Source organism: Pinus tabuliformis, chromosome 5_2 (assembly GCF_031772625.1).
Source record: "Pinus tabuliformis cultivar Carrire ecotype Pingquan chromosome 5_2, CPIR1, whole genome shotgun sequence".
Classification (NCBI taxonomy): Eukaryota; Viridiplantae; Streptophyta; class Pinopsida; order Pinales; family Pinaceae; genus Pinus; species Pinus tabuliformis.
Window position 1 is genome coordinate 828809416 of NC_142306.1, and position 19280 is coordinate 828828695.

The following is a 19280-nucleotide window of genomic DNA, read 5'->3' on the forward strand; positions in this document are numbered from 1 at the left end:
TATTTTTATTTCTCACTTTTTTTTCTTTTTCTATTTTTAGTTTTGAAAATAAAAGGAAATTACAAACTATTACAAGGGTCAAAATAAGCTACAACAGGGCCCAAGCCCACCAGAGGATCATGTTGACATTCGTAGGGGACGTGTTAAGAGCCATGGGACTCCATCATGTAATTATCATCATTCCACGCCATGGGCACCCTCAAGTTTCAACACCTTCAACAACTTGTTCATTGCCCCACATTATTCGTGAGATGATGCACTTGGACCAATGTGACCCAATCGACTTATGATGAGCGGGGTAGCTGATCTAAGACCCAGAGGAGGTTTGTCTCACTCTTGAGACATGGGAGGGCAGGCACCATCACCAGAGCCCTCATTTGGAGTAGCTTACAAGCTTATCTTCCATTAGGAGACCCATGAGACAAATAGTTGTGCCCCAAGACCACCTTGGAGCACCACATGATGACTTACATAGAGATTAAGGGGCCATCCCCTTGTCCATCATTCATGGAGCTCTCTCTCTCATCATGGCACCTAGAGGACTCAACGAGGCCCTCCAATGGCCCTTCTTCATCATGACATCATCATTTTGGCTCACTTATGGATGCCTTTTTCATAACTTGTATTAGCTACTTGGTGGGCTTGTCACCAAGACTTGTATCTAGCACATTATTTTATAATTTTTGGGGCTAATTAGGCTAAATCAAATTAGGAGAGACTCATATAAATAGAGATGAGTCTCATTTGTGAGAACTCATCATCATCACTTGGATCTTTCTCTTGTAAAAAGACTTCACACTTTTTCTTGGACGTTAGTGGAGATTCTATTGATGCATTTCGATATCTTTGGAAGCTAGAATTTCGTTCTTCTTTAGAGCTACATCTTGGTTTATGGTTGGATATATCTCATTGTCATCTTGTAAGTGCTATTTTTTTGAAGATTTCTCTTGAAATTATGTCTAATGTGTGGAATTGTTGCAACTAGTTAATGCTCTTGTGCCCTAATTTGTTGAATATCATTGTAAAAGGTTATTTGGTTGGAAATTGCACATGTTACTCATTGCATGACAATAGATGAATGTTCCTAGTGGATGGGATTTTGTTTTTATTCCATGAACATCCATAAATCTTGAGTAGATAAATGTTAAAGATTGGTTGTTAGGGCATCATTCTTTAGCCTCCTTGAAGATGATTTTGGTAAACTTTGAATCATCTTAGACTCCATAGCCCAAGGACTAGGCACTGGTCTGAGAAAATTGTTGATCAACCTTTCATTTCTCTCTTGTTTCTCCTCTCCAAATATTTTTGGCCCTCTTTCCTTGGATGTCTATCTAGGGCATCTAGCAAAATTATTTAGAGGAGGTATTTTCAAATTTTGTTTAGATAAAACTCTTCCTTTGTGTCTCCTCTAGAGGATCTCAAATTTTGGTGGAATTACCAAGGTTATTTCTTCATAAATTTGTGTGCTCTAAAAGGGAAACCTAATTAGTTGTCCTTGGAAAAAGTGGCTTTATTGAGGGCCGTATGAGCCTTGTGTCGCTAGAATAAATCATAAGGGACCCTTTCCTCTCTCTTACCTTGACTTAGTGAATACCTTGGAGGAATTTCTTCCCACATTATCCCTAAAAACCCTAGGTCTAGCGTAAGCCCTAACTAGGTCTCTCAAGTGAAGTGAAAAACCTATTTGAGATGTCAAATTATCTTACAAAGCTTCTTGAGAGGTCCTATCTTACATTTGGAGTCTTGACCTTAGGGGAAAGCCTATTGTTATTGCAAATCCCGAGCCCTAAGTCTTGATTTCTATTCTAGGTCTTCCTTCGAGAGCCTTTAGGTTCATTGAAGCATTGAACCATTGTTGTGTATTTGTTTGAACGAGGCTTGGAATCACTTCATACCTTGTCATTGACATTATCATTGCAAGTATTTCCTTTCTATCGAGATTCCTCCCATCAGTGAAAGTCCGTAAAGAGCAGGGGACTTCGACTGAGGTGACAATGGGTCCTTGTCCCATTGTTGTCACTTGGTCTGGTAGTTGTCCCATAGATTCCCCTCCTAGGGCCCTACTAGATTGTGTGGCAACATGTCCACATACATCTGAATGTACTAGATCAAAGATCCCCTTGGATCTATTATCACTGCTCAGAAACGATCCTTTGGCATTCTTGCTAAGTGCACAACCCCTGCAAATGCCATCATGTTCTACCTGGAGCTCTAGAAGACTTGGAACTATCTGCCTCAATGCAGGTAAAGCCCTGTAATGTAGATGAGCAAATCTTCAATGCCAAATAGAATAGGGGCTTGTAATGTAAGATGGAAAGTGGTAAGTATGGAAGACAGAGAGATGGGGCTACGCTATTTTAATCATGGCTTCCCAAGTAGTGCCCCTCCCATACGCTTTGGGTCATTAGGGGAGGTCCCACTAGACTAGGATTTCAAATTAATCCCCCATTTAAGGTGAGGGAACAAGATCACGATCGAGACCTTTCTTTCTTCCATGTTACCTCATAATCCATGTCAAAATGCCCAAATACAAACAAGCATAAGCACCCAATTGCAAAATGAATAAAGTACCTTTTGATTAGAAGCCCACCTTCCAACATGTGTTCTTAGCAAATGGGTAAGGAAACATATGACTGATATAGGTGGCAAAGATATGAATGGCACTTCGTCATCGACTACTAGTGGCTTTTAGGGGCTGCTGGCTGCCGATTGGAGGGATGAATAGGAGAAAAGTTTTTCCTAGGGGTCACCCTCTTTTGGTGGGTAACAGACACAATTCACGGGTTCTCTTTTAGATAGTAGAACAATGAGACCTTGGGTCTCCCCTCAGCACCCCCCTTTGGGAGGCCAACTGATATCCTCGAGACTATTGTGGAGGTGCCAAACAACACATTAGTTCACTCACGCCCAGAGTGTCAAAAGGATTAGTTCCAGATGGTTATTGAGTAGGGTGCTCCCCCCCAATAGACTCCTCCCTAGCCCCAACGGAACAACTAGAGACTTATCCAGAGCTTCTTTCCTTCGAATTCAAATGCTAGGAGTATCCTTCGCCTCCCCAGGATCGTGCAACCAGACACCTCGGATCCAGAGGACTCCGATAGCTAGCCAACATTACTATCGCCTCCCTTGCCTTTGGCTATTAGACTGGCATTTTTGACATCATCAACCTCCAGCCCTGGACTTATTCACTTAGTCTTCTACATCACCGAGGGCCTTTGATTTGGTTATATACATGTTTTTGAGGTTGTTCTATTGTTGTATCATTCTTTACTTCATTTTATCCTAGTTTTAGCTTTGGCATTTTCTAGGAGTTGCGTTTGCACTCCCACATTGTACTCGAACTGGAGGTATCATTTAGTCCCATTGACTTACTTTTGTGGTCATTTGTTGGACATTGATAAAATTATCTTATCTTCTCTGCGTTATGCCTTTGATTCACTCAGTGGTCCAAGGTTGCCTTGTATATTTCCTCATATTGCTGTCTCTCACTAATTCTTTTCCTCCATGTCTGGTCAAGAGAATTTTCTGCCAAAAAAGTCATCTAGGCCATGCGTGGGAGGAGACTCAAGTTTGGTTTGGACTCTCTCTATAAAATGGTTGAGGCATGCATACTTCTTTGATCTAAATTTTTCTTTTGGTTGGATAGTTTGACTGTGTACATAAGATTTGCTTGATGGTCTCATCAACAAAAAGGAAGTGAACTTGCAATAATATTCACGCACGAAGAACTTCCAATCACTTTAGAAAAGATTAAAAGCTCTGAAATATTTGGAACTTTTAATAACTTCCCTTTTAAAATATACTCTCTCCTTGAACGTTTGATGCATGATCATAAACTAACTTGAAAATTACCACCAGCCCAGACTCCAATTATAAGTGAGTTATCGAAGATGTTTCTTCTCTGGTACCATGTTGGGCTTCTAAGTATAACATATCTGATACCATATCGGAACTCTAACAATAACATGAGATATGAAAAAAAAGAAGACTAATTTTAGTATTCAGTAAGTCATCTACAATGAGGGGGACCCCCTTTTATAACATCAATGTGGTGGGTATTATAATAATAATAATAATCTAATTTTAAGGTCATGTCCAAGCCAGATCTCAAATTGGTGTATGAGATCCCCTTGTTTGTGGGACAAGGGACGCTTATTAAAAAATAGAATACCCTAATATCATTTTATTAAAGTCATTAGTAACACCATGACTTTCTTATATTTCAACTTTAGTGTTGGAGTATAAATAATACAAAAACTAATATCAGGCCAGAGATAAGCTTTGCAATGAGCTTAATTTCCAGATTGATGACTTCACAAACAGTGATGCACTAGAAGGTTGCAAAGAGAATACTGAGATATGTGCAGGGAACTCTTGTTTTTGACATAGAGTAAGTCAGAAAATATGACCTCATCTAGACGAGATTCACTGATTCACACAAGCCTATATTAGTGGTGGATAGAAAATCACTTCAGGATGTGTTTAAAATGGGTTTAGGTGCAATTTCTGGACTAGCAAGAAACAAACTGCAATTGCAATGTCTTCAACAGAGGCTGAGTACAAGGCTGCTACAAAAATTTCATGTGAAAGTTGAAACTATATGGTTGAGGCAGATACTTGACGACACAAGAGTTAAGCAGGATGGAACGACTCCCTTATACTGTGACAATCAGTGAGTTTTGAGGTTGGTGAAGAATCTAGTTTGCTGCTCAAAGATGAAGCATGAGGAGAAAGATTATCACTTCATTCATGCGGAGGTTCAAGGTAAAGAGACAGAACTTGTGTACTGTTCTCCTCAGGATTAGTTAGCTGATGCATTCACTAAGTCATTCTGCAAGGACGAATCGCAAAATTTAGAGACATGCTTGGTGCAAAAGCTAACAAGCTAGTCATCAAGTGGGTGTATTAGAATATCATGACAAATGTTAACTTTGTGAAATAAAGTGTGTAAGTCAATATTAAAATTAAAAATGTTGCTTAGGCGTAAGTCATAAAAAGGTAATCATGTAGTTAGAGATTTAGAATTCCCGTACCTTTAGGGATTTAAGTTATGTTTGAATCTTGTATTTATTACCTCTTTTATAGTGAATCTTATTATTACCTCTTTTATAGCGAATCTTATTGCCTATTTTGCACCATTCTCTCTTACTCTTTTATTGTTATAGTTTATCATCATTAGATTGAACTTTATTAAATAAAGTCTAAGTCAATATTAAAATTAAAATGCTATTTAGGCTTAAGTCATGTAAAAAGGTAATCATGTAGTTAGAGATTTAGACATTCCCGTACCTTTAGGGAGTTAAGTCCGTTATGCTTGAATGTAGTATTTATTACCTATTTCATAGTGAATCCTATTGCCTATTTTGCGCCATTCTCTCTTACTCTCTTATTGTTACAATTTATAGTTATTAGATTCCAAACATTAATATAATCTAAGCTTGTTTGCAGGATCCATGATTCTTTATTTAGTCTGATGAGGTGCAAAGTAGCTCTATGAACTATTCAATTCTATTGTTACCTTAAAACTAATTGTTATTACTTGATTGGTAAATGTACTTGCTCTTCAAATTATATCATTTTCACTACAAACTTTTTGAATGACTCTCGCATTTAAATTATATAGAGAGACTTGAATTGTGCAATTCTCATTGTTGAAACTTATAACTCATTTAACAGGTCAAGAATGATCCCCAACTAATAGTGCGAATGGCACATGAAAATACCCATTCCATTGGTTCAGCTACAATGTAAGTTTTATCCATTTGCATAATCTATTTTAACCAATATCAATTGGTTCTTAATTGATGGTGCGGGCATTACAGTACTAATTAGCATTAATGTCTTATTAAAATGGCTTATCAACGTTTTATTAGAGACTAGCATGCTGTAAAGAATTCAAGTTGCACTGCCTACCATTTTTAAATGGAAAAATTAAAAGGTATCTAGATAAGAAATGCAAAGGAAATAGGGGAGAGTAAAATTTCTTAGTTTTTTGACAATGAGGTTTGATTTGATTAGATCTTTTGCTGAAGTTATTTCCATAGTTCAAGTTGAAATGTTTTGAGCAACAAAAAAAAAGAAGGTAAAATGGCAGGAAAACATTGTATTGTTTTATCTATAGAAGTTCACCAACGATTACGAACATTGTTGTTGCAACAAAATGTGCGAGGCTACATAAGTCTAAATTCTAAGAAGTTAGTGTGAAGTTTGAACAGATCTAAGATGGAACATGTTTGTTGATGTTGTTTATTTTTTCTTGTATTAATTTATTTACACTTGAATGCAAAACCATAGCAGATACATGTATTCTTGAAAAATGTAAAGTTCGCAAATGACTAGAATCAAATAGAGTAGGCCTGAGTGTTGGAAACACGCACAAGCCTGTGGAATTTATGGCAAAATCCCATTCCATTTTTTATTTTTGAATTTCATATTCTTAATTGGTTTGCAAATGTTTGTAATTTTGTCCAGCTGTAGGTTATTGATTCCCTCAAAATTTTTGCCAATCTAGAAGCTGGCTTTGTGGTGCAAGTCTCTTGGTTGATGTCATAGCATCCTCCCTCACTCTGGTACTAACATCATTGGATGTTTTGGTGCCATGCTTTATGAGCCCTCTCTAGCTTCTTGTTGTTACCTATGTGACACCACTGATTGCAAGATATTACTATAGTGGCATATCCCTATGTTGGGATTTTGTTCCTCATCAATATACTTTTTGTCTTTATGTGTGTGTGCTGTGCAATGTGAATAGTCCCACATGGATAAAAATCTTGAGACAGAGGTGGTTTTTGAAACATTGCCTGCACCAAAATCTTTGCCAACTTAGATGTTGGCTTTGTGCTGCAAGTCCCTGGGTGTTTGGGTCCTCCCTTACTTTGGTATTTTAACATTGTTGGTCATTCAGTGTCATGCTTTATGGGCCCTGTTTAGTTCTTATTGTTTTCTATGTGATGTTTGTATTTGCAAGCTATTACTATAGTGGTATATTCCTATGATTGGATCTTATTCGACATAAATATACTTTTACTCTTGGTTTTTACTTTGATACCATTTTGGATAAACCCAAAATTTCAAACCCTCAAATCCTCATTGTTAACCATTCACCAATGATTCTTTCTAAGTGCATGTAGAACATATTCATCCATAAAATACAAGAAAATGATTCAAATGGGATTAGCATAATGTAATATTGCATTTGTTTCAAAGCTTTGTATGAGAGAGAAATTGTAACAGAATATAAGCAGTCCATGACATCAATACTTGTCTTATAACTGGGAAGACCAATAAAAGACTAGGGAATGATTCACCACCCAATCATAGATCTTATAACTAGAGTGTCACCCTAAGTTGAACGAAACACTGAAACGTTTCGGAGTTTCTGAAACGGGTACATTTAGAAATGTCACCTCCCAAAAATGTGAACATCGGTTGAAACGTCATATATATATATAACTGAATAACGCACTATCTTGCAAAAAAAAGGAATAAGACCCATAGATGACAATTTAGAAGGAAAACCAAGTCTATATTAACTCTCATATATGATTACATGATGGTTGAGTTTCTGCCTAGTTTCGACCAAGTTTCGACATTTTGGGTATGGTTACGGCCAAAATGCTGGGTTCCTAGAAGTTTAGTGCAACATAGGTGTCATCCTTGCGTTGGGTTAATGTTGTGACAAATGAGCCATATATATGGGAGAAAATTGAAATCTCTCACAAATATTATGTGATTTATGGAAGCAAACCCTAGTTAGCTTTAACTAGATCAAGGTAAGAAGTAATATGCACTGCATACAAAACCTTGGCTAGTCTTTGTTATAATTCAAATTCTCGCTAGATGGAATGGTCATGACCACAAACGTGAGACCCTAGGGGCAATTACTAGAGAAGCCACCCATTTTCACTTCAGTGGCCTTACCTCTTGCTTTAGGCTATGGAAAAGAGAATCCTAGCCTAGGGGGGTGTCCCTAAAGGTCAACCTAGCCAAGTGTTGTGGTGTGGGAGTGATATTAGCTTAGGCTGTGTTGCCCACCACTTGTGGGTGACCCCATAGGAGAAATTTTCTCCTAGATTTGTCTTCAGCCTACAGCTAATAGCCCCTTGACATCCACTCAATAAATTTAATGTGCTATTTTTTTCCGCCACCTGAGCCAGACATTGTGTACCCTCGCTCATCTGTCATGATCGTATGTTTGAAGGTGGACCATCCAATCTTAAAGGTATGATTTTTCATTAAGTAATTAGGTGTTTATGCTTGTTTTTCTTGGGCATGGATTACTGGGGGACTTGGAAGAGGGAAGGGATTTGACGGTATTCTTGTTCCCTTACCTTAACTAGGTGGTTAATCCTGAATCCTAGTCCCGTGGGATCTCCTTTATTGGCTATTAGCTTTAGAAATGACATTACATGGGAAACCTTGATTTTGGTTGTGTGGTTTTGCTTCTCGATACCATATATCTCACTCCTCTGCGCTCATTACAAGCCCTTTTCACATTTTCCTATTTGGGTCCACATTAATCCATTGTGTCCACAAGGTTTTAGCCTCCCCCTTCCCTTGTCCACACCTTGGTTTGGACTTGGAACGATGCCCTAAAGGTTAATGCAACTAAAAAGAAAGATAAAAGCATAATATGGCGGCATACAACCTATTTTGCAAAAATCGCGATAAAATCGGCCGATTATATCGACAATGTTTTCGCTTTGAGAAAATTGATACGACTAGAAAAATTCACGGGTCTGGTGGACAATGATTTTTTTTGGGTTTTTTGTCATTGATTTTGCAAACCGAGGGAAATGGTGAGAGGTAAGGGGAGGAGAACTCATCTACAAGGGCAAGAGAGGAGAAAACTGAAGGAATTTAGAATCCCAAGCAAAAAAAATTCGAGTTTGGACCAAGTTTCTTCAACAGGGCGTGGTTTTCCTGTACGTGCATCAAATTTGGCCCTATTTTTTTTGTTTTTTCTTTGTTTTTCCTTGGGTTTCAGTCACCCATATATTTTCCATGATTTTTGCTTGGATTTGAGTGTGTTTTTTTGTCATTTTTGTTGCATTTAGTGGAGAGGGTTTTTTTTGGTCAAAAATTCAAAATCTTGATTGTTAGTTTTATTTGTTTAAATTCTTCTTGTGCCCTAGCTTTTTTCATGATTTTTTCTTGGGTTTGAATGTGTTTTTTTTGCCATTATTGTTGCATTCAGTTGAGGGTTTTCTTTTGTTGTCAAAAATTCAAAATGTTGTATGTTAAATTTTAATTTCATTTGTTTAACTTGCAATTTTTCTTGTGCCCTAGGTTCAAACTTCAATCTTACATTAAAACTCAAGAGTTCAACAAAGTTACAAACATGCCAAGGAAATTGGACCCTATGTGGGAATTTGGTGAACTTGATGGGGGATTTGATAGATAAAATTTGACTTGGAAGTTATATGGGCAACGTATGACAGGTGGAGTATACCGTTTGAAATGCCACCTTGCACAAATTCCTAGACATGAAGTAGGTCTTTGTACAAAAACAAATCCATAAATCATTCATAGAGCCCTCAAATCATTGGAAGAAATAAAGACAACCAAACTGACCAAGGCAACTTTGAAGAGTCAAATGGTCGGGGATGGAGTGGTGGGACTGGGAGGTGACCGTGAGAGTGATACTGGTTCTTCAACATCAATTTCTACAATCAACCCCACACCTGCCGCATCATTTTTTGTTCCTAGAACCACACCTAGTGCACGACCATCTATCATGTCAGCTCTTATAAAAAGGGTGAAGGAAGAAGCTGTTAGACGATTGCGTAGGTGTCTTCTTTGGAGTGATGTTCCTTTCAACATTGCCAAGAACAATCCATTTTTATAGCCAGCGATTGATGTTCTTGCTATTGTTGGCCCAGGGTGTTAGGTCCCTATACTACTAGTGTAACCCCTTATAGTTATTAGTGCAATCCCCTTATTGTATTATTGTGCCCATATTGTCCCCATGTTGTTATTTTTATGCCCCATAGAAGCCCACTATTCTTATTGTTGTGCCCTTACAATGTTATTGTTATGTAGGCTTTGATTGTATTGGGACCCCTTAGATTCCTATATATAGAAAGGAGGTCTTGTCATTTGTATCATCCAAGAATTGTTCATTTGTGTAATGTAAAGGAGGTTGCCCCCTCGAAGAGATTGATTTTTAAGTCGTTGATCTATCTTTTCTATCTTTTTGTGAGCTGGTTACATAACATTTGGTATCAAAGCTTTGGATTCTATGGTTTTGCTGCTCCAAACAGGTGATCGTGGCATTTTTGTTATAAATTTTTTCTATGACGTTTCAGAAGCTGAAATGAAAACCCATTTGAGCTGAAATCTCGAGGAACCTTGGGTTCGAATTTTAGATGTTTTCTTGCTATATTTTCGGAGATATGATCCAAGGAAGTTAGAGTTTTTGCAGGCTCCCGAAAATTGTCATAACTTTCTCTCTGAGCATCGGATTGAAATTTCGTAAGAAGTTTAAGAAAGAGGACGAACTATAGCTTTATGTGTATCATTGTCGGGTCTAAAGGTCGAAACAGTGACACGTGGTAGGCCATACAAGTTCGCTCTACTGAACTAATCTATAATCAGGTCATTGTAGGAGATTTGGCATAACTCTTTAGTGAAGAATCCAATATTGAACAGACTAGTGGGGTTAGAAAGAGGACCTAGAGGGCTACCACATGCCAAAATTTCAGAACTTGAATATCATATTGGAACCTGAAGCAGTCACGGAAACAGGACCCCGACAACTACGAAATCGATCAATTTCAGAGTATCTCATCAAGTGGAAGAACTTACCTGCCGAAGATTCCACACGGGAGGACGAGAATTTTATACAAAATCATCTATAACTACTCAAGCGTTGAAGACAACACTTTTTGAAGGAGAGGGGCATGTTAGGTCCCTATACTACTAGTGTAACCCCTTATTGTTATTAGCGCAACCCCCTTATTATATTGTTGTGCCCATGTAGTCCCCATATTGTTATTATTGTGCCCCATAGAAGCCCACTATTGTTATTGTTGTGCCCTTACTTTATTATTGTTATGTCGGCTCTGATTATATTATGATCCCTTAAACTCCTATATATAGAAATGAGGTCTTGTCATTTGTATCATCCAAGAATTGTTCATTTGTGTAATGTAAAGGAGGTTGCTCCTTTGAAGAGGTTGATTTTGAATTCTTTGAGCTATCTTTTCTTCTATTTTGTGAGTTGGTTACATAACACAAGGTACAAGCCCCTTCCTATGATGACTTTAGAGGGCATATTCTTCAGAATGAAAAGGCCGATTGCACTAAGAGATTGGAGGAGTTTAGGGGCTCATGGGCACAAACATGATGCATTGTGATGTCAGATGGTTAGACCAATCAAAAGGGCAAAACCCTTATTAACTTCTCGGTTAATTGTCCCAAAGGGACAATGTTTATGAAAACCGTTGATGCATTTGCACATATCAAAGATGCACGGTTATAACTTATTATGTGATTTGTTGGACGTGTTCATTCAGGAGGTGGGTCCACAACATGTTGTCCAAGTCATAATAGACAATGCTGCAAATTATGTTGCTGCTGGTAGGATGCTTATGGAGAGGCATCCTAACTTATTTTGGACACCTTGTGCTGCACACTACATTGAATTGATGTTGGAGGACATAGGAAAAATTCCTTTTGTCAAAGACATTGTTGAATCATCAAAAAACATTACAAAATTTATATATAATCATGCATCTGTGCTTCATTTAGTGAGAACATTCATCAATAACAAGGAGTTGGTGCGCCCTGCCATTACATGGTTTGCCACTAGCTTCATATCTCTTCAATCCCTCTTGAATTCTATGTGGGATGTGAAGAGAATGTTTCTTTCAGAGGAGTGGCATGCTTTGTGATATAGCTGCAAACCAGAGGGAGAGGCCATATCCAGGCTAGTTTCATACCAAGAAAGGTTCTGGGAGGGACTGCAGGAGGTGTGTAACATTACTGAACCTTTTGTAAAGGATCTTCGATTAGTTGATGGAGACTTGTATGAGGCCATGGATAGGGCCAAAGAATCCATTCGTAGCTATTATGATGATAAGGGGGATGAGGGGTTTGAGAAACAACAACTCATATGGGCAATGATTGATGAGCGATGGAACAATACACTCCATCGTCCCATTCATGCCGTAGGGATCTACCTGAACCCCACATTTTCTTACCCTTGTGGTTTCATATTTGACATTGAGGTCATGGATGAATTCTTCACTTGTGTTCAAAAGATGGTGTCATCTCCAGCAGAACGTGCAAAAATCTCGAAAGAAATGGAGATATACATGATAGAATGTGGCACATTTAGCTTTGACATGGCTACCCATGATAGGAAAACCAAAATGCCAGGTAAGCTTTAGTTTATTTCAATTTTCAATTTTCATTCTCTTCAAAGTTCATACTTTGCTTCAACTTTCAAATTTCAATTTACAATTTTTTACTTATGCTTCTCTTGTTTGTTGTAGATGTGTGGTGGAGGAGCTATGGTGGCAGAGTACTCAATCTCCAAAAGCTTGCCATTCAAGTGCTCAAACCAAACATGTAGCTCCTTCGGATGCGAGCACAACTGGAGTGTGTTTGAAAAAATACACACCAAGAAGCGCAATAGGTTAAAAATTTTCCAATTAATCTTTTGAATTCATTAAAAAATACAAAGTATAATTTATTATTTTTGTAATTATTAATTACCAATTTATGACCCTTGTACAAGTTGGAGTCCCAACGCCTTAACAACATGGTCTATGTCTACTACAATCTCAGATTGTGGGTGAGGCAACTTGAGAGGACACCTGATGTGGAGGTCATCTCATTGGATGGGATTGACACCACTTCTGCATGGAGGGTTGAGGCCGAGAGGCCTATCATGGAATCAACCTCTGATTGGTTAGAGGAGGAGGTAGTGGAGGGGGTAGAAACTGCAGAGGAGGAGGAGGTAATGAAGGGGCTAGCAACTGCAGAAGAGGAGGAGGAGGTAATGGAGGGGGTAGAAACTGCAGAGGAGGAGGAGGAGGTAATGGAGGGGGTAGCAACTGCAGAGGAGGAGGAGGAGGAGGTGACACCACCTACCATGGCCACCAGTAGAGGACATGGTCTACCTACTATGGCTCCTAGTTCTTCAGCTTCTAGAGGACATTAGAGTCCAATGCCAGCCCTAGGGCCTTCTTCATCTAGAGGGAAAGCTGTTACATTTTCTTGCAAGAGGGGCAAAGGAAATTATTAGTTAGTTGGTTTATTTCATTGTATATGACAGTTGACTCATGATATGAGATACATTATTATATTTTTTGTTGATATTTTGAGGCTGAGTCAGGACTCAAGATTCAGAATATGATTCACTGTTATGTGTGATGTATCACAAGACATATTATGATATTACACATCTTATATATTAGTTCTCTTTTCATATTTGTGTGTTAATGCATTTTTTTCCTCGGAAAAAGCATAGTTTTCATTAAAAAGATAAGAAAATTACATATTGTATGATACTGCATATATGAACTGCTATCAGCAATAAGAGAGTACTGTTTAGAGCTATTATAAACTTTACAAAAAACTATTATGATGCTTACTGATAATAAACTTCAAAGAAGTCCAGTAAGTTTATGATATACGTGTTTTGTCCAAAAAATACGGTGGAAAATTAGACAAGTTATATACCTAGAAGGAGAAAGTGATAGCAAAAAATTGATGAATGATCTAGCAATCATTCGGAAAAGAACCAATCATGTCCATGAAATGATGATGGTTGTAACTGTAGAAAGTACCGCCCCTGTATTCCTGTATCTGCCACTGTCCTCTGTTCAGCTGTGCTGCCTCTTTGGATAAACGACCAGCGATCTCATTCCTTTCCCTGTATATATGTGAGCATGCAAAAGAATCAAATTGAGACTTTAGAGAAAGGATATCAGTCAGAATATCTCTAAGTGTGTGCAAGTGACAATGATTAACTTCATTTGTCCAGTTAATTATAAGCTGTGAGTCTCCAAATATCTGAAGTTGTTGGCAATTTTGTTCTTTTGCAAAAAGGAGAAGGTATTTTAGGTTGCTCAATTCTACATAGTTGTTTGTGCCTCTGCCTAGGCCGACCTTGATTCTATAAGACACTATATTATCCATATGCAGCACCGCCCCACCACCACAACCTTCAGCTTGTGCCGAGCCATCAAAATAACCCCAGGGGGAGTTTATGTCTATGAGTTCCTGAGTGATGATCCAAGGGGGTCGAGTATCCTGGTCCTTAGGGATCAAATTGAATATGGCCAACAACGATATACTGGAGGAATCCCAATCTATTTTGTCATTCATAAAGATGGATTTGTTCTTATTAAGCCAGATTCCCCAGCAGATTAGTAGTGGAAGGCATCTAGGATTTTGTGAATTGGATTTTATCCACCATCTTTGCCAAGCCTCATCGATATCTTGTCCAGACCAATCAATATGAAGATTTAGTGACGCGAGGATCCTTAACCAGAAGGCTTTCGAAACAGGACAGTTAAGGAAGAGGTGAGAAGTATCTTCCTCATGCATTGTACACAGACAACATCTAGAAGGCCCGCAGTTTGCACGACGCCTCAACATTAATTCAGTGGGAACCTTGTCTAATAAAATGCACCACATGAAAAGCCTAGATTTAGGAGGGGCCTTTAATTTCCAAATATGATTCCACCACCAAGAGAAATCACCTGTGTGTCTGGTAGCCGATGCATAAGCATAACCTGTTTTGGGGGTGTATCTGCCATGGGGATCCAATGCCCAGATAAGGACATCTTGATTGTCGCTAATACGCACGTTGGCCTCCTCTAAGGAACCTATGAATCTCTACCAATCTTCAACCCAAATATCCGGAATATTGAGCGTTATGTGATCCTTCCAGTTCTGGTTTTGCCAATTGTCCTAGCAAGCAACCGCTATATGTGATAAGTGGGTGATGCCTGAGTCTTGAAGGAAATTGCAAAGAGGACGGGGAAGAATATGGCCATTCCCACATCCACTCCACGTGTCCAGACCAATCCTCACTTGATCGCCATTGCCAACTTTCCAAGCCAGACCCTGCTTGATCAGAGAGATAGATTGCGATATTGCTTTCCATATTATGGAGGCGCCAGACGTTGGAATTGAAGGTCTATGAATCCATTCCAGAACTGAGAGCGGATATATATACTTATTATAAGTGATTTCCTGCCAAAGACTTCTGGAATTTATAAGTTGCCAGCCCAGTTTTGCAGCCAAAGCCTCAGCGAAAAGATGCAGATTTTTTATGCCCCAACCCCCCAATTTTTTGGGCTTATCAATATTGTCCCATCGGACCTAAGCAAAAGTTCTCCCTGGATTTTGTCCACGCCAAAGGAAGCGATAACATAATTGTTGAATTCTTTTTAAAATTCCTTTGGGGATCTAGGCCAGCGACATCTAGTATACCGGGATGGCTTGAAGGACCGACTTGAGGAGGGTGAGCCTACCTGCTCTAGAAAGCCATCTTTGTTACCAAATATTGATGCTACTTTCAATCTTGGAAATAAGCCAAGTCCAATCTGCTATACGATAACCATTTGGTTTCAATCTGAAACCCAGATATTTAAGCCCCTCATCCATGTCATGACGCTCATATTCAAAGAGTTGGCTAGCTAATCTTGCTTCATTCAGCTGGTAGGAAACTATGATAATAGTTGATTTTGCAATATTTGGCTGCATGCCTGTAGCTTTACAAAAGAGATCAAGAATAGCCTTGAAAGCATATGAGTCTTGAAAAGATCCATTTAAAAAAATCAGAACATCATCTACAAAAAAGAGATGGGTTATAGAGGACATATCCGAGATCTTGACTCCAACCAAGGAGCCTTCCTCTCTGCCTTTTTTTATCAGTCTGCTAAAACCTTCCATGATGAGGAGAAAGAGAAGCGGAGAGAGAGGACACCCCTACCTAAGGCCTCGTTCTGCATGAAAGAAACTCGAAGCTGCTCCATTGATGAGTATGCTGTAAGAGACTGAAGAGAGGCAGCCCATGATCCAATTGATGAAAGCAATAGGAAAACCAATGTGAGTGAGGGTTATTTTGAGGTAGGACCAACAGGTACGCTCAAAGGCTTTGGAAAGGTCAATTTTGAGGATGACTGACGTTTTATGGAGCTTCTTGATCGAGTGGAGGGCTTCCTGAGCTGTACCAATTGCTTCATGGATTTGGTGATGGCTGAGAAAGGCAAATTGTTCTTTGGATATCATTCAAGAGAGAACTTGCTTAATACAGAGGGCTATTGTTTTGGAGATGATTTTGTAAATGCTATTGCAGAGGTATATGGGTCTGTAATCGTCAAAGGAGGAAGGGTTATTAGATTTGGGGCTAAGGGCCAGGAAGGTCGAGTTGAAGGCCTCCAAGATTCTACTAGACTTTCGGCTTTCTTGTATGGTCTGGATGAGATCATTGCCAATTAAATCAAGGAATGAACTGAAGAATTCAACTAGCCACCCATCAGGACCCGGGCTCTTATCCTTTTTAAAGCACTTCAGCAGTGCTTCAAGCTTTTATCTAGTAACCTGAGAGTTTAAATCTTCAAATTCCTCCGGCTCGATAAATCTAGGCAATGCTTCGGCAGTTCGAATGATACTTGGGAGGGTTATTCCAATGGGGGCTTTGTAGATATTAGAGAAATGTCTAATCCCCATGTCAGCTAGTTGCTCAAAATTGCCCGCTTTCCTTCCTTCCGAGTCTTGTAATTCCCAGATTGTGTTAATGGCTTTCCGACCCCTTGCATATTGTTGAAAGAACTTTGAATTTTCATCACCTGCTTTGAGCTAGATTGCTCTGCTCTTGAGCCTCTAGGATTCTTCTTTTAAACGAAGGAGCTTAATTCTGTCTGTTTCTAGCTGAATCAGCTGCATCTTTTGTTCAGCCGAGTTCGATCCAGAGGGAATTGATTCTTCGAATGCTAATAGAGCCTTTTCAATCCTTTGTAGATCTTCTTCCTCTTTTCTTTGTTTCAATCTAGCCCAGGTTATTGTTTTGCCTTTTAGAACTGCTAGATTTTTAGCAAAGAGTTCCCCTGGAGAGGAAGTTTCATTCTGAGAGTAATGGATCCAAGAGGCCGAGACCAAGTTGCTAAAACTTGGCTCCAACAAACAAGAGGAATTGAATTTAAAGGGTGTGGAGGGTTTAGAAGGATTACCCTTGAGCTCCAGGAAAATAAGAGAGTGATCAGAGATTCCACCACTTCCCACCTATTGACGAAAGAGATTTAAACTTGCCATCAGAGGGCCTTTGATCAAGAATCGGTCCAATCGTCTAGCAAGGGCATCTACCCCCAATCTGCGATTCCTCCAAGTTGGTTTGAGTTTGATAGGGTCAATATTTAGAAATTCGTGAACATCCAACAAGTTTTCAAAAAAGGCTGTGAGATGATCACTTTGACCCCTAAATCCCCAGGATTCTGCTGTGCCAAAGGAGAAATTTAAATCTCCACCAATAATTACATTATCTTGATTCATGAAATCAGCCTCCATGATTCTATTCCAAAAGGGTTCTTTGTTTTGGCAAGGGCCATAGATGTTGATAAATCTAAATGGTCTGCTGATCTCCATAGACAAGATATCTGCACCAAGTAGACCTTCACCTCCCCAAACATTTGGAATTTTTGTTGAACGGGTGTTAAACCCCAAAGCGCAGCCACCTGAACAACCCTTCACATCCAGAAAATGGAATTCCCAGGTTGGAAGGAAACTCAAGAGTAGCTTATTTATCAGGTGACCATCCCTCAGAGTTTGTTGAAGGCAAATAGCATCCAACTTGTCAGACTGACAGAGCCGCTTAAGAGCTAGTTTTTTGTCTGGGTTGGCTAGACCCCTGCAATTAAAGGAAAGACAGATCATGGGGGTGAGGAGTGAGGGTTGCTCTTTGCTCTAAGAACCCAGTCGATTGGGGATTGGACCCCAGAGGCTACTTCAGCACTAGCCCTTTTAATTGCCTTAGAAATTTTTGATTGATGGCCACGCGGGGGTTTGAGAGAAATTGAAGGAGAGGGGTCAAGATCCAGGCCTAGGACCGAGGGGGGTGCAGTTGGGAGAGATTTGAGGAAATATCGGTGCGGCCCACTTGATAGCGAGCGATCATCGAGCGAACAGGTGGTCCTATCCACAGAGGGTTGGGGAATGGGGGAACACTGTGAGGGGGGGGGCAGTGGGAATAGGACATACCGAGGAACTTAATTTATTTACTTTAGATTGAGAGACTACACAGTTCAATGAAGCAGAAGATAAATGTGCTGAACCTTCAATAGAATGAGAAATATGAGGAAGAGTGGAAGGAGGAGTACCCGCGAATGCTGTGACCCGGGTTCTGGAAGGGGGACAATCCGATGCCTTTGTAGATTGGTGAGCTGCAGCCTGCTGCATAGTCTGGTAAGAAGGCGGCGAAACTTCATGGAGTTCCATTGGAGAGACGAAATCTGAATCCATAGTTTGAGTGGAGGCTGAGACCAACGCTTTGGCCTGGATCTGATTCTATCCAGAGATTCTTGGACAGTCTTTATATAAATGCCCCACTTCGTGACATTTGCGGCAGCGAAAGGGAATGCCTTCATAATCTAATATTTGCCTCCGAGTTATGTCTCCCATCTGAAGCAGGTAGCTCTCTACCAAACCTTCTCTGGTATCTAGGTGCACTAGAATACGTGCTAATGCTAGGCAACCTGTGTCTTGGTAGGTTCTATCATGATCCAGATAGACACCCAAATCATCTCCTATTACCTTGAAGATCTCTTCCCCCCAAAATTGTAACGGGAGAGCAGGCAATCGGACCCAGATTGGCCCCGCTCCATGGTTTTCCTTTTCTGGGTCAAACATTGGCGTCCATCGCTTCAATAGCACTGGTGTCATCTCAATGTGCCAATAGCGCGTGAGAACCCAGTCTACCTGATCCGTATGAGCGAAAATCAGTGCAAACCAACCCCTGGAGAGCGAGAGGATTCCTGGAAGCTGTATGAGAAGGTTCCCCCAAATTTCTGCTGTCCACTTTCGAAGGCGCATTGGGGAGTAATTTTGGCCTCTCACCCTTCCAACTAACACCATGCTCTCTGTGAGGGCCGCTTGTGCCATTGAGATTCCTTCTCCAAAAATTAACCTCCTGTCCCTTTCCCTGACTTTTGAATTCCTTGATTTTTTTTGTTGCTTTGGCTGTTTGCTCTCCTTCTTCGAGGCCAATGTCCTCAGAATTATTCCCTTCCGAAGCTTGATCCTGTCTGGGAATGCCTATGAAGCAT

At 39.7% G+C, this 19280-nt stretch overlaps 1 protein-coding gene across 1 annotated transcript in view; it reads left to right on the forward strand.

Moving 5' to 3' along the window:
• LOC149161878 (putative protein phosphatase 2C 26) overlaps positions 1-19280 on the forward strand; it is a 198317-nt gene that overhangs the window by 94797 nt on the left and 84240 nt on the right. Inside the window, exon 5 of the mRNA XM_089437075.1 lies at positions 5677-5747. Coding sequence (XP_089293201.1) covers positions 5677-5747 — 71 coding nt within the window. The remainder of the gene's footprint in view (positions 1-5676; positions 5748-19280) is intronic.